Raw genomic sequence first — 16,333 nt, forward strand, 5'->3', positions numbered from 1 at the left:
GCTGGTCTACATGAGAGTAGATTAGTTTATTCACGTATTGCATTTGTGTATTTCAGAGATGTATAGCCAGCACGTAAGGTGAGTTCCACTCATTTAGGATTAAGTATATGTATGTAAATTACATAAGACTGTCATCCTTCCTTTAGTTGTATTTTCATTCAGTTCCATATACGTCATTTTAAACAATTGAATTTTCATTTCACGTAGTTACAAAGTATGTATGACACACATGAGGTATGCTGTATGACAAATGCTAGGGATTGCATCATGTTTCCACTTGGTTGAAAAATGCCTGAAGATTCTAAACTAAAGTTTACTCCTTATTTTTTTTAATATTATGAGAGGAGGTGGGCGGAGTTAGTTGAGTGTTCCCTCGTTGGGCAACGAATGAATCCTACTTCAAACTGTCAAGTTGGTAACCTGACGTCGTGAGAACCCGCCCAGACCACGTGTACACACATCAAATGCATCGCTGGAACGAACTAGAAGTTTTTAGAGTGAATTATGATGATATATATAAGGGCCTAGCAATGCATAGGAACCAGAGATCCAGCCTGACCCTCTGAAAGAGCTAACGTCTGCCAGTCCTTTTTCCAGCATCTATCCAGCCACTACATAATTCCTCTCCAATGTGCATGGTGTTTGTTTAAACATGGGAAGTTTTGTGATTTAAGTTGTAAGTGCCATGTATATGTGAGTACAGTGATATTGTAAAAAATAATAGGTTTTGTAACTGACTAACAGTTACATACTATAAGTGTAATTACTGTTTATTTACCATAGTGTTAAGACTCAACTTTTTTCATTGTGTCAAAATTAAATATTTTCATAAATTAATTTCTAGTGAAACAAGCGATTGTATAATTCTTAAAGTGTCAATTTTGTCTTAAGTGTAAGGTCTAGTTCAGATTTAAATTTTGAATGATTTATTTTTAGTATTTTTTAATTTTTATGTTTTATAGAATATATTTATTTTTGTAAAGTGTGTATTATTTCGATCACCAATAATTATTTCAGTATTTGCTCATATCCCCTGACTAAGAACCAAAGTAAGAGGTTGGTTTTACTATAGTTCCTGTTAAAAGTAAAGTAATCCCCAAGTTTTCTTTTGAGTGTAACGTAAAAAGACCTTTAGATATTCAGTGTTCATATACTGTACATTAACGTCTGGGAGTAGCGTATTATTCTTAGAGGTACTCTCTTGTGTATCAAATTATGTAATATAAAGCAGGTGAGTTTTGGAGCTCGGGAATTTACGTAATTCGCCAGTCGTATATATATATATATATATATATATATATATATATATATATATATATATATATATATATATATATATATATAAGTGTGTGTGTGTTTCTTTCTGGTCATGCTAAGCTTTCTCCATCCCTTGGGATTGGAGAGGAAGTTGTCATACTCTGGGGGGGAAGGGTTGCGTGTGTGCATATCTAAGTATTTAGCCATTGTAACGGGTCGTGTACACTATTAGGGCTATATGTGTGTATGTATGTATGTGTGTAAAAAAAAAAAAAGTAAAGATGAGTGCTCCAAGATCTGGCAGCTTGAGGTCACTTGCTGAAGTGTCTGTTGAGGATGTAAGAAAGGAAATGAAGAGGTCAGGGATTGAAGGAAGGAACGACAACAGAAGTTGATGGAATTATATGTGAGATCCTACAGTATGGGGCTTTTAGTGTGAGGGTGGGGCTGGCCAGGATATGTAAGGTATGTTTAGATGTCAGAGGAATGGCTTTGAGGAATGATAGATGCATTATATAAATAATTTGATGTAAAAGCGGGTAGAGCTATAGGTTCCATCAAACCCCCGATCCTTGGCTCACAAGGACGGTGATGTTGCAAACACTACTAAAAACTATAGAGTTTGAGTGAGACTTTGATATCCTGTCCGGAAGAATGCCAGGCAGGGAAGTTTCCAATAGTCTACCACATCCTTCTGTGTAGAAGTATGAAGTAATTAGGCTTACTGTACAGGAGTTTGTCCAACATTTAAAACATACTGTATATTTATAGCTATATAGCCCTTTGCTGGGACCTGTGAGGCCATTCAGCACTGGTGCAATTACAGGAAACCCCCAAAGTAGAAGTTAAAATAGATTGAATTGAGAATAAGATGGAAGAAAGGAGCCAATTGTAGAGGTAAAGTAGAAGGATATAAAGTAAGTGCAGCTGGGCCAAAAGAAACGTTGCAAAAGCCTGTAAGTAGGCTACCTAAAGTACACCATGTGAGGTGGACTGACGGCACTACCTGCGTAAGAGGTCAAAGATGAATGTGGCAACATAGGCTATTGTGTTGTATATACTTCTCTAGAGATCATTGGCTTGATGCATAATTAAAGAATTATACAGTACATATATATATATATATATTTATATTTATATAGTATTTTTCCTTTGTTTCTTACAAAGACCGCTTATTTTTAGCTCCTAAATTCTGCTATTTTTTGCACATTAGGAACAGAATATTACCTCCAGCATAACTATTAGACGTTTTGCAAAAGGACGTTCCAAAACTTTACTCAATACGCAAGTTTTTTATGCTGGAGGTAATATTCTGTTCCCGAGTTTGCAGTTTGGCTTTTGTAAGCTTAAGACCATGTAATCCCCTTTTTGGAATTTCAAATGCTGTATAAAAAACCCCTGATAATTGTTAGGAAGTTCGTATTATTGGCCTTGATTCTAGTGCTGCCTTTGACTACGTAAATCATGTTTTGAAACTCCAACAGTATGATTTCCCTGACCCATTTAGGATTATTATATCTGACTAAAATTTCACCTATGTATTGTTACATTAGTGTACAGTATAGTTCGCATGATAATTTGCTGAACTGAACTCACATGGCTCCCTTTTTACAGGTATTAGATTGAAGTAAGATGTGACTATGGACCCAGTCAAGCACTGAGCAGTGATCAGGTTTCTATATATGAAAATTCACACGACGAAACAGACCTTCGATGAAATGAAATAAACATATGGAGATGCTGCCCCTTCTTATGATGTTGTAAAACGCTGGCATCGGCAGTTCAAGTGTGGCCGAACATCTGTCGAAACAGTGCCCGTTCCTGGACGCCCCCATTCTGCCATTGATGAAGAGACCATCCATCAAGTAGAGGCAGCCATTTTGGAAGACTGCCGTATAACTTCGTCAGTTAGCCCAAATTGTGAAGATAGGTGTAGGGTCTGTTGAAAAATCATTCAGGATCATTTGCACATGCATAAAGTGTCAGCACAGTGGATTCCCAAGCTCCTTTCTCCTTTTCAGAAGCAGGGACGAGTGGATTGCTCAAAGCCTCTATTGGACATGTGTCAACAAAACCAGGAAGCCTTTTTTGACAGACTTATCACACAGAATGAAACGTGGATCCATCACTATAATCCTGAGCCTAAAGTGCAGTCTATGGAGTGGAATTACCTTGAATTACCACCCCCAAAGAAGGCAAGAGTGCAACCTTCTGCAGGAAAGGTCATGCTTACCATCTTTCGGGACCAGCATGCAGTAGTAATGACGGATTTCCTGGCCAATGGTACCGCAATTACTGGTTCTTACTATTCTTCACTGCTGCGTAAATTTGAGAATCCATAAAAACTCAAAAGGTGTGGCATGCTGACCAGAGGGTCTGACTCCTGCAAGACAATACATCAGTTCACAACTCGCATATCGCCAAAACAGAAGCGCGCCCTTATAGCTATGAAATTCTTCTGCACCCCCCTTATTCTCCTGACCTGGGACCATCTGATTTTCACCTATTTCCAACCATGAAGTCATTTTTTGAAGGAGCACAGATGATGAGACTCTGATCTCCAAGGTTGGGTCATGGTTTGAAGCTCAATCCACCATCTTTTACTAACAAGGTCTCTAGAGTTACATAAAACGATGGGAAAAAGGCATAACCCTAGGTGATGACTATGTAGAGAAAGTCATAACTGTTCCAAGTTTTGTCCGTCTATGTCTGATGGAAGTGGGTCTGTGGAAATCTTTGGTGAACGCCCCTCGTCGTATCGTTACTGAATTAAGTAATCAAATGCAAAGAGTAGTTTTTTATGGCCACCCTAATGAGAATAGGAATGTAATATATGGTTTTTTTAAAGGTTCAAAGGCCACTCATGAATGGCAGAGGCAAGGGACAGTGGCATTGACCTAGCAAGCAGGACAATCTCCTAGAGACTGACCATATATACACTTGATCAGCACCCAAGCCAATGTCCACTCAAGCTAGGAGCAATGTCTGCTGATGACTCAGCAGATAGACCTATAGGCTCCCCAAACCCCCCACCCTTAGCTTACAAATATGGTGAGATTGCAATGACCATAAGTACTAATGAGTTTGAGCAGAATTAAAACTCCAGTTTGGGGTTTGCCAGTCAGGGACGTTACCACATCTTGCCAATTAGTTTTCATACTACAGCTAGAGAGTTATGGGGTCTTTTGGATCCTTCTCTCTGGTTATGGTTCATTTGCCCTTTGCTTACACACACACACACACACACACTAAATAGTCTGGCTTATTCTTTGCATATTCTCCACTGTCCTCATGCACCTGATAACGCAGATTACCAAACAATTCTTCTTCACTCAAGGGGTTACTATACTGTAATTGTTCAGTGGCCACTTTCCTCTTTAGCTTTGGTAAGCAGCTCTCCTAGGAGAAGGACACTCCAAGATCTAACCATTGTTCTCTAGTCCTGAGTAGTGCCATAGCCTCTGTACCATGGTCTTCCACTGTCTTGGGTTAGAGTTCTCTAGCTTGAAGGTACACTCGAGCACACTATTCTATCTTATTTCTCTTCCTCTTGTTAAAGTTTTTGTAGTTTATGTAGGAGATATTTATTATAATGTTGTTACTCTTCTTAAGATATTTTATATTCCTTTTTTCCTTTCCTCACTGGGCTATTTTCCCTGTTTGAGCCCCCGGGTTTATAGCATCCTGCTTTTCCAACTAGGGTTGTAGCTTAGTAAGTAATAATAATAATAATAAAAATGATGCTACTATCTTTGCATCAATTTCATCTCCTCACTCAAAGTATGATTGTAAGTAGGTCTAGGACAGTGACTTCTCAGCTTCCAGATCTCAGCATTAATTACTCCTATAAGATTTTAGGTGATTTTTTTTTATTGCAAATTTACTTTCGAGAAACACATTAGGTCTGTGCATTCTTCAATGGCACAAAAATTTGGCTTATTGAGGAATTCTTTCAAGATTTTCGGTGATCAATCTATTCTAAAGAAGTGTTTCAAGTCTCATTCTACCTTATTTCGAGTATTGTTCTCCTGTCTGGTGTTCAGCTGCTGATTCTAATCTTAATTTGTTGGACAGGAACTTACGGTCTATTAAATTTCTTATTCCTGATCTAGATATTAATCTCTGGCACCGTCGTTCAATTAGTTCATTATGCGTGTTGCATAAGTTTTTTTTTTTTTTTTTTTTTTTTTTTTTTCTTTTTTTTTTATAATTCTGACTATCCTTAACATTCATATCTTCCCGGACAGTCCCATCTTGTTCGTAATGCTATGCATGTAGTTAATTCTAATAGCCAGGCCTTCTCCATCATGAAGCTCAACACTACTCAGTATTCTAGAAGTTTTATTCCAGCTGTGACCAAGTTGTGGAATGATCTTCCTAATCGGGTAGTTGAATCAGTAGAACTTCAAAAGTTCAAAGTTGGAGCAAATGTTTTTATATTGAATAGGCTGACATAAGTCTTTTTTATAGTTTATATATGAAATATCGGTTGTGAGGTTGTTACTGTTTTTTAAATATTTTATTTTAATTGTTCATTATTTCTCATATTGTTTATATATTTCCTTTCCTCACTAGGCTATTTTTCCCTTATAGCATCTTGCTTTTCCAACTAAGGTTGTAGCGTAGCTAGTAATAATAATAATAATAATAGTATTAGGTATGCAGTTATTTCAACAGTCTTGCCTTCTCCATCAAAAGGCTCAGTACTTCATAATATTCTAGGTTTTATTCCAGCTGTGACAGACTGTGGAAAGATTTTCTTTTTATTATTATTATTATTATTACTTGCTAAGCTACAACCGTAGTTGGAAAAGCAGGATGCTTTAAGCTTGGGGCCCAGACAGGGAAAATAGCCCAGTGAGGAAAGGAAACAAGGAAAATAAGATGGTTCAGGAACAGTAACAATATTAAAATAAACATTTCCTATATAAACTATAGAAACTTTAACCAAACAAGAGGAAGGGAAATAAGATAGAATAGTGTGCCTGAGTGTACCCTCAAGCAAGAGAACTCTAACCCAAGACAGTGAAAAAACCATGGTACAGAGGCTATGGCACTACCCAAGACTAGAGAACAATGGTTTGATTTTGGAGTGTCCTCCTAGAAGAGCTGCTTACCATAGCTAAAGAGTCTCTTCTACCCTCGCCAAGAGGAAAGTGGCCACTGAACAATTACAGTGCAGTAGATAACCCCTTGAGTGAAGAATTGTTTGGAAATCTCAGTGTTGTCCAGTGTATGAGAACAGAGATGTGTAAAGAGTAGGCCAGACTATTTGGTGTGTATGTAGGCATAGGAAAAATAAACCGTAACCAGAGAGAAGGATTCAATGTAGTACTCTCTGGCCAGTCAAAGGTCCCCATAACTCTCTAGCGGTAGTATCTCAACGGGTGGCTGGTGACCTGGCCAACCTACTACCTCGCAGTTAATGGGTGGAACTTCAGAAGTTTATTAATACAGCAAATGTATTTATATAAGTTGAGCATGGTGACAATTCACTTTACATAGTTTATATGTTACAGATTATTATTATTATTATTATTATTATTATTATTATAACTTTCTAAACTACAACCCTAGTTGGAAAAGCAGGAGTCCATTAGCCCACGGGCCCAAACAAAGGAAAATAGCCCAGTGAGGAAAGGAAACAAGGAAAAAAATATTTTAAGAACAACATTAAAATGAATAATTTACAGATAATCTTTAAAGACTTTAACAAAACAATAGAAAGAGAAAAAAAAAGACAGAAAAGTGTGCCCAAAGTGTACCTTAAGCAAGAGAACTCTAACTCAAGATAGTGGAACATCATGGTACAGAGTCTATGGCACTACCCAAGACTAGAGAACAATGGTTTGATTTTGGAGTGTCCTCTTAGAAGAGCTGCTTACCAGCAGTTGTTACTGATCTTGAAATATTTTATATTTTCTATTCAATTAATTTCCATTAATTTTCCATTGAGCTCAGGCACAATTTTTGCATTCTTCCCTTTTCAATTAGGGTTGTAGTTTAGCTTGTGGGGATACTTTGGTGTGGTGGAAGGGTATATGTATCGCCATAATCAGCTATACTGAGGCCTTTGTACTGCAGTGGACCGGAAACGGTTATACTTCTTGTTGTTTTTGTATATATATATATATATATATATATATATATATATATATATATGTATATATATGTATATATATATATATATATATATATATATATATATATATATATATATATATACTGTATACATGAGTGTGTATACTATCACTTACATGAAGTGTGAAATGTTTAAAGATATATGAAACACTTTGTTTGTGATAATTGACTTATAACATTGAGTTTCTCCTTTATAATCAACCAGTTTGGTGTAATATAACTAGAATTTGTCATTTTCAGAGGCAGATTTTAAATATACATAAAACTCATCTTTTTTTTCTTTTTTTAAATCGGATGCTAAAAAGTATGTATTTTGACGAAGCACAAAACAGCAATTTTTCAAACCACGCTACAACAACAACAACTACTACTACTACTACTACTACTACTACTACTACTACTACTACTACTAGTAATTTGAAAAGCAGGATGCTATTACCCCTAGGGCTCCAACAGAGTAAATGCCCGGCGAGGAAAGGAAATAAGGAAACAAATAAACTACAAGAGAAGTAACGAATTATTATTATTATCATTATTACTATCCAAGCTACAACCCTAGTTGGAAAAGCAAGATGCTATAAGCCCAGGGGCTCCAACAGGGAAAAATAGCCCAGTGAGGAAAGGAAATAAATAAATGAAGAGAACAAATTAACAATAAATCATTCTAAAATAAGTAACAACGTCAAAACAGACATGTCATATATAAACTATTAACAACAACAAAAACAAATATGTCATAAATAAACTATAAAAAGACTCATGTCCGCCTGGTCAACAAAAAAGCATTTGCTCCAACTTTGAACTTTTGAAGTTCTACTGATTCAACCACCCGATTAGGAAGATCATTCCACAACTTGGTCACAGCTGGAATAAAACTTCTAAAGTACTGCGTAGTATTGAGCCTCGTGATGGAGAAGGCCTGGCTATTAGAATTAACTGCCAGCCTAGTATTACGAACAGGATAGAATTGTCCTGGGAGATCTGAATGTAAAGGATGGTCAGAATAAAGAATATAAAACGCCGTTAAAATATGTCTTATCCTATATAAACTACGAATAGACTCATGTCAGCATGTTCACCATAAAAACGTTTGGTGCAAGTTTGAACTTCTGAAGTTCCACCGATTCAGCTGCCAAATTAGGAAGTTCATTCCACTATTGTTGGGGATATGAAAATTTGACCTGTGAGTCAATAAAAAAAATAATGATTAAATGTCAATGATCATATGTAAAATGTAATATTTATATGAGTAAATTTTCATAAAAAAAAATGGTTTTCTTTTTGTGATATATTTACATTAGTCAACATACCCTTATTACTGATGCTTTCTCTTGACCAAGTGAATCTTTATATATATATATATATATATATATATATATATATATATATATATATATATATATATATATATATATATATATATATATATATATATATATATATATATTTATATATATATATATATATATATATATATATATATATATATATATATATATATATATATATATATATATATATATATATATATAATGGTTGTATTATCCCCATTTTTAATCCCATTATTATTATTATTATTACTACTACTACTACTACTACTACTACTAGCTAAGCTACAACCCTAATTGGAATAGCAAGATGCTATAACCCCAGGGGGTCCAACGTGGAAAAATAGCCTAGTGAGGAAAGGAAATAAGGAAAAATATAAACGATATAAAGAGTAATGTTGCTGTTAAAGAGCCTTATATTATTCGGTTTGTAAAAATTGAATTATTTACAATATATGAATTTTAGTACCAACTTGAGCATTCAAAATATCCCGCTAACCGCGCCAAGGGAATCTTCCCGCCAAATCACAACCAAAATCTCCCGATTTAGGTAAAATTTAGGTGAGGTGGCAACACTGCAGCTTCCTGCTGCTCTATGCGGTGTTTTCTATCTCAAAGTTACCCGACTTTCTCAATTCATAGTTATCTCCTGTTTAACTAGTTAAAGAAATAATCACTTATGGTGATAATGAATATACACCTTAATCAAAAATCTAGTTAACTTGTTTTCTTTAATTAAGAAATAGACAATCACAATTTTTACATTTTATTTCTCCCTGTAGGTAAATATTCTAAAAGTATATTCTTTCTAATATTCATCCGTTGATAGTTAATTTTATTTGTACATCTCTGTGGTGGCAGTTATTAGACAGCAAAAAGTACTTTCACTAAAATCGCCATTTTATACAGGTATTGTTGTCTTAAACCATATAGCATAAATCTGTTTGCGATTCACACAAGTCTGCTAAGTTAGCGTGGTGCTTAAGCAGGATAACAGCACGTAAAATTGTTCTCTACAATTTCCTGTCCCTGGTCATGGAGGGAAATGGCGGGAAATGTACAGCCCGTGGATTCAAAATTCAGGCGGGAAAAACAGCGTTCCGTTGGTATAGCTTGACACTGACAAGATGCGACGCTTCTCTCTCTCTCTCTCTCTCTCTCTCTCTCTCTCTCTCTCTCTCTCTCTCTCTCTCTCAGAGACCGCTCTTCTACCTTCATACTCTCTCTCCCCCGTGGATCTCCTAGCCTCGTCCCTCCATACCTCTGGCCTCCAATCTGCTTCCCTTGTGCGCCCCTCTTCCAACCAAACCAAACTCCCCCCCTCCCCCTCCCCCTCCACCACCGTCTCCTTTCCTACAACACCCGAGATAGCAAAACCGCCCCCGTTACCCTAGCCTCTCTCCCTGCCCGAGACCCCCCTCACGTCTGGGAGACCTGGGGGTGGTGGACTGGTGGGACCCAAACGGCCACCACCACCACCAACACTCGCTCTTTGTCCTTTTTCAACGGATATGGTGCCGTTATATATATAACGATGATGAAAGCTCTTTATAATAGAATATCTAGTTATAGAGATATATATGCGTGCAGATAGTATTGTATCGGTTAGATATATATTATTCATGAAAACATATATGTTAAGGAAAAGCGATAGCTTGGTGTTCCCAAGGTAAAGAGAAGGAAGGGTAGGCTCACTTATGGAATCAACGGTCAGTTCGCAGGGGTCACTATAAACTGTAATTTCATTCATTTTAGTGTATCTTACGTTCAACACCAGAGGAAAAAAAAACCAACATCGGGTTTCCAGTTCCTGTGGGTTTATTTAATAGCATATTTGTCCAGAAAATTATCGGTGTTTGGGTGCAATTCGCATGGAACGAGAAGGAAAGAAGGCATATAATTATCCCGCTTTTCTAAAGATGCAAAATTTTGGCGTAGAAAAGACAAACTCAGTTATTCTACCATTGAGAATTTGGGGAAATTTCTTATCGAATAAATAATACTGTCTTGGAGTTCCAACGCTTCTCTTTTGCCTAAATCTAAAGGTTAGTATATATATTCCTTGAGATGCAATGATATAACTAATTGGTACATTTTAGATTATATATATATATATATAAAAGAGAGAGAGAGCATTTTTTTATTGTAATTAATATTCCATCATTATTTTAGGGTTTGATGTAACAGACAAATCTATGAATTAAACTAAGATGCAAGAAAAACTGAAAGATGTACAATTAGGAGTTATACAGGAAAGAAAGGAAAATATTAGTGAAAATTTATTAAGATGCATTCATAAGTAAATTTATTTTTCATAAACTACATTTTAAGAATTTAAAAATGACATAGGTCTAAATGATTGATTTGTACATTTATGAATAAAATCATATGGATAAGTATTTATTTGCCTTATTAAAGTGCTGCTTAAGGAGTCATAAATATATATATATATATAATAATAATAATAATAATAATAATAATAATGTTTATTGGACAAAAACATATTTACATACAAAATATTTACAAAAAAAAAGACTCGGTCCAAGCCCATGTGGAGCAGAGCTCTTCGGGCAATAATACAAATAAAATAATATCATCAATTAAAATAAATCTATAAAAAGTAAATATTGATAGATAAACTAAATGTACACATACATATACATAAGTATATACATATACATGCATATACCAATTGCATACACACGAATGTATCAATGCTTACTAATTTTAGGGTGAAGGAGTAGAGCTTTGATAAGAAGGGGTTCCTGATCTGTTGAATGAACCGTTAGCTAACAATTCGTCAACGAGCAACATGGATTTTATTTTAAACTGGCGGAAACCAATATCTGATAACTGATTTACGTCAGGTAGCAAACTTAGCAAGAACATTTTTCGAGCATCTTCCTCGGGATTTCTCCTATCAAGGTTTTCCTTTTTCTTTCTAAGGTACTCCATTAGTGTTTTATCAACCGGATCCCCTACTGCTCGCCGTTTCTTGCTCTGTTTTTCGTTTGCACTAGCCATTGAATCTAAATTAGCCTGTGAACTTGAACTTGCTTGTGGGTTTACGCTGTCATCTGTATGGATTGGTTCTTCACTTTCATTTTCATTCAGTTCAGTTTCCTCTTCCTCCTGAATATGATCAGAATTGAGTGTTACATTGCTCGACGCTGCCGAATGGGCATTAGGTTTTATATATGGCATAAGGAATTGTAACTCATCGTGTAAATAGTAGGGTTTTTTGGCCCTAGACCCAGATCCACTAGGTAATTTAGCTCTTAAACTTCTGACGAAGCCATTTCTGATGTTACGCCACTTGTCTTTACAATCGGCAACTGAAAAGAATTAACAGAAATTAGCATGTTTAAATAGATGTTTCATTCAATAATATACTTAAAATAGTTCTTTAGTGTGTTTGCATGTATATCCTTCGCGTGAACTAAGTCGTACTATTCATTATATAATTCTTTCATGAGTCTAGACCTTGATCAGACGCAAACCTACTCTAAAACAATACAACGATGTTATTTTGAGAGTCCTCTCCCGCGACTCAGGACCTGAGAGAGAGAGAGAGAGAGAGAGAGAGAGAGAGAGAATCTTGGATGGAGAAAATATAGTAAGCTGATAATTTGCGTATTTATTCACTTTATCATCAGCAGCAAATGTTATATAGCGGTGGTTCCCTTTTGTTTCTATAATGCGCACTTCAAAATATATAGCAACCGTAATACATCGGTTTTTTCCTGTTTCATGTACTTGGGAAGTGGATGTACTTTCACGTCACTTGTTTTGTATTTTGCAAGAGGAGCAAATACAGTGTCAATTATAATAAAAGAAACTACTGAAGTTATCTGGAATGCCCTAAAAGAAATGCTAATGCTTAATGCTGAAAAGTGGAAATCGATAGCATCAAGATTTTTGGAGGTGTGGCAACTTTCCCAATTGTCTTGGTGCTATAGACGGGAAACATATTCGGATCCAAAAATTTCCAAATTCAGGCTCTACTAATTATAATTACAAAGACTTCCATTCCATTGTTCTACTATAGTCCATTTCTTTTAGCGATGCATATTTGCACCGACTCGCAGCGGTGCCCTTTAAGCTCGGAAAAGTTTCCTGATCGCTGATTGGTTGGACAAGATAATTCTAACCAATCAGCGATCAGGAAACTTTTCCGAGCTAAAAGGGCACCGCTGCGAGTCGGTGCAAATATGCATCACTAAAAGAAATGGAGAGGAACATCAACAACACGAAAAGAATTTATAACTACAGACTGAGTCGCGGCCGCAAAAGTATTGAATGCGTTTTTGGAATGATAACGCAGAAATTTCAAGTTCTGATGACACCAATTCGCTGTAAAAACTACGACACTGATACTTCAATAGTTAAATGCATTTGTATTCTTCATAATTTCATCTGAAAAAAGCGATGGGCTGCTCTACCATGGCAATACAATTATTGTATTGATGGTGTATGAGAGAGAGAGAGAGAGAGAACATAAATAAAGAGAACAGAAGAATAGAGAGAAATGTAATCGGAAGTAAAGAAAACTGGAGAATTATTACTATTACTAAAGAAAATTAATGAAAAATTAAAGAAATAGATAAATAAAAATGTTTACTACTATTATTATTATTATCATTCTTCTTCTTCTTATTGTTATTATTATTATGAAGTACGTGTGTGTGTGATTTTCAACTTCATATAAATGATATAAAGGATAAAACTTTATCGACTTTTTACTAACCTTTCCAATTCATCTCCTTCGCCACTTCACTCCATGCTTTCTCAGTGATGTCCTTTCTGGAATATTCCGCACAAGAAAAGTCGTAAAGACATGAATACTTTTCAATTTTTTCTACAAAAGCAGCTGCTTCACCACTCATCCTGTCAAGTTGCTGCAGGCTTGACGGCTGCTTGACGACTGGAGGCTTCGTGGGTACAGCTCTATTAAAGAGCATTGCTGTCGTCAACAATGCGTCACGTATGCAACAATTGTCTCTGCCTTGCCGCTGACGCGTCTTCTTATAATAATAATAAGAATGATAATAATAATAGTAGTACACATTTTTAATTATCTATTTCTTTATTATTTCATTAATTTTCTCTAGTAATGGTAATAATTCTCTAGTTTTAGTACGCATTGAAGACGCATCGTGTGCAGACGCACAATCGTCAGCGTCGCGTCATCGTCTGACGCGTCTCTGCCTTGCCGCTGACGCGTCGCTTCGTGTGATGTTTGCCTTACATAACTAAAGAGGGAAAAATAAAACTGCAAGAAAAAAAAACAAAGGTTTATTTCCGTTACACCTGAATTTTGAGACAGACCCTTAACATACCCCCGCCATTGAAGATACAGATATTGGCTACGGAAAACGCATTTGCTTACCGTGTTCCCCCATGTGCTTTAGGGAGTGAAAATAAAAGATGCGCGCCAAGCGAAGTCAAGTGAAACCGAAGGATTACGGAACGACGTACGAACGGTGGTGAAAAAAAGTGTTCACGAAGTTGCCGGGTAGAGAGATTCCTTAAGACTTGCTGTGCGTGAGCGGTCTCTAGATTGAGACTTAGCAGGATAGATGATTACCTTCTCTTTATTTATTTTTTTGTTCTATTTATCCTTTTCATTATTTAAAGAGTCTAAAGGTAAAAGGAAATGTATTGAAATGACGAATATAGTTTTTTGAGGACGTTGAAGAAAAATACTGCAATTATATACGCTGAAAACTGGGATTAATGAGAAAAAAACAAATTGAACTTTGAATTTATACAGTAGACATCAAATTTCTCTCTAATTCATAATTATAATTAGATATGTTAAGTTGCCGTTATACAATATACCCTACCGAATAAAACTATATTTTTAACAAACCCTTATTTATTCCTTTAAAAGTAGATACATCAAATTGTTATTTTACATTAGCAAGCACATCTTGGCTCCTGTTCTGCACTGATATATACCGTTACCTGTCTCAAACGTCACTGGTTCGATGTGAATACAGCTCACCTTCCTAATTACTTCTCTCTCTCTCTATCTCTCTCTCTCTCTCTCTCTCTCTCTCTCTCTCTCTCTCTCTCTCTCTCTCTCTCTCTCTCTCTCTCTCTCCGTTGATATTGCATAATTCTGTGCGTTTACATAAGAATTGTAGGCCTTTGTCTTCCAACTCTTCTAGTGCCATATTGTGCCTACATGGCTGAGGACTATGAAGCGCGAAGTATGAGATGATGAATGGAGAAGGATTGAATTAAAAGCTCAAGGTAGAGGCGGCTGGCGAAATCTAACCGAGGCCCTTTGCGTCAATAGGCGTAGGAGGAGATGATGATGATAACAAAAAAAATTAACTGTTGACATGTCACGGTGAGCCCTTGATAAGTTCCAGTGATCATCCACTTCCTATGTTTGTAAGTCCTGGAGTCTAGACCGTGGTTGAGCCAAGTCGTGTTGAAGGGCTTCGTTGGTGACCGACTCTGTTTAAATGTTTATTTTACTTTTGTTATACTTTGGTTCATCTGCTTTCAACAAACAAAAATTGATAAAGATTGCGCTCTCGTCACAAATTGGAGGAGCCCGGTCGAATAGACCGTATAAAGAATAAAATAGCATTAAATTCATTGATTTTTTTTGTAATGTTTTCAAGTGACAACAATAATTAGGATATAGATAATAAGTAAAAAAATTATATATGTAATTAATGGTTGAATATTAATTATTTATAACGATTGAAAAATATTTTACATCTTCATTCTCAGGTATACACGTTTACTATATATATATATATATATATATATATATATATATATATATATATATATATATATATATATATATATATATATATAGTTTAATTTGTTTTACCCTGAAAAAGATTACACTAAATCATTCAACTATTCGCAATAACACTATTTCCAAGACTGTGGGACTAATATATACTTTTTTTTACTTGAAAATCAAATGAGATAATTTAGAATCTATGTTCAAGGTTAGACATAAGTGGTTAAATGAACAAACTGCTCATATTACGCTTTAGCCAGTAGTAGCAAAGATTAAATATGAACGTTGTATTCGCGTCTTCGAATTTCAAAAAGTTGCGACATAAAGCGATGATTTGTCAGTTGAAATTCAGTTTAATCTTTAATTGCTGATAAGATTAGACAGGCGACTGGCGGAAAGCGTTTTCTGTTTAATTTTTTTTATCTTTTTATTAAAAAGTTGAATTACATATTCTTTACAATCACAATATTTACAGTATAATCACATTTAATTTCATTTTTCTATAAACCAATCCATCTAATTTAACAATTTACAACATACATCTTGATTTTAATTTTTAGTCACTCAAAAACAATAATTTATATACTTTTTGGTGAACATTTTATTCATTATTATTTTCTGTTTAATGGTTCATACAGAAACTCCTAAGTTCGTAGTCCCACAGTGAAGAAAAACATGAAATTGGCGAAGAGTTGAGGAATTAGTGTAAAGAATTGTTATTCCACTGATGAAAAAAAATAACATGGCATTTTTTTAGGCTTTGGTATAATCATAAAAAGAATATTTTGAAAATATCACAATTGGTGTTTTGGAGGACTGAGGAAATACTTTATCT

At 35.4% G+C, this 16,333-nt stretch overlaps 2 protein-coding genes across 3 annotated transcripts in view; one reads left to right on the forward strand and one right to left on the reverse strand.

The window, feature by feature from the left end:
- LOC137618230 (tigger transposable element-derived protein 1-like) overlaps nt 1-16,333 on the forward strand; it is a 336,843-nt gene that overhangs the window by 309,877 nt on the left and 10,633 nt on the right. The window contains exon 4 of one of the 2 annotated variants that reach the window (XM_068348376.1): nt 2,872-5,439. The exons of the other annotated variant lie outside the window; for it this stretch is intronic. The gene's annotated coding sequence lies outside the window, so the exon portion shown is untranslated. Of the gene's footprint in view, nt 1-2,871; nt 5,440-16,333 lie in introns of those variants that run through there. 2 annotated transcript variants of the gene reach the window in all.
- On the reverse strand, nt 11,269-13,632 carry LOC137617913 (uncharacterized). Its single transcript, XM_068347856.1, has 2 exons — nt 13,474-13,632; nt 11,269-12,061 (listed from the first exon to the last, which is right to left on the reverse strand). Exons 1-2 carry the CDS (start codon nt 13,610-13,612, stop codon nt 11,454-11,456), a joined length of 747 nt encoding a protein of 248 aa, XP_068203957.1. The 5' UTR covers nt 13,613-13,632; the 3' UTR covers nt 11,269-11,453.

Source organism: Palaemon carinicauda, chromosome 24, assembly GCF_036898095.1.
Source record: "Palaemon carinicauda isolate YSFRI2023 chromosome 24, ASM3689809v2, whole genome shotgun sequence".
Taxonomy (NCBI): Eukaryota; Metazoa; Arthropoda; class Malacostraca; order Decapoda; family Palaemonidae; genus Palaemon; species Palaemon carinicauda.

Coding starts and splice junctions, on each gene's coding strand:
- LOC137617913 (XM_068347856.1), bottom strand. CDS start 13,612: ATGAGTGGTGAAGCAGCTGCTTTTGTAGAAAAAATTGAAAAGTATTCA. Junction 12,062..13,473: donor GAAGGAGATGAATTGGAAAG/GTTAGTAAAAAG, acceptor AATTCTTTTCAG/TTGCCGATTGTAAAGACAAG.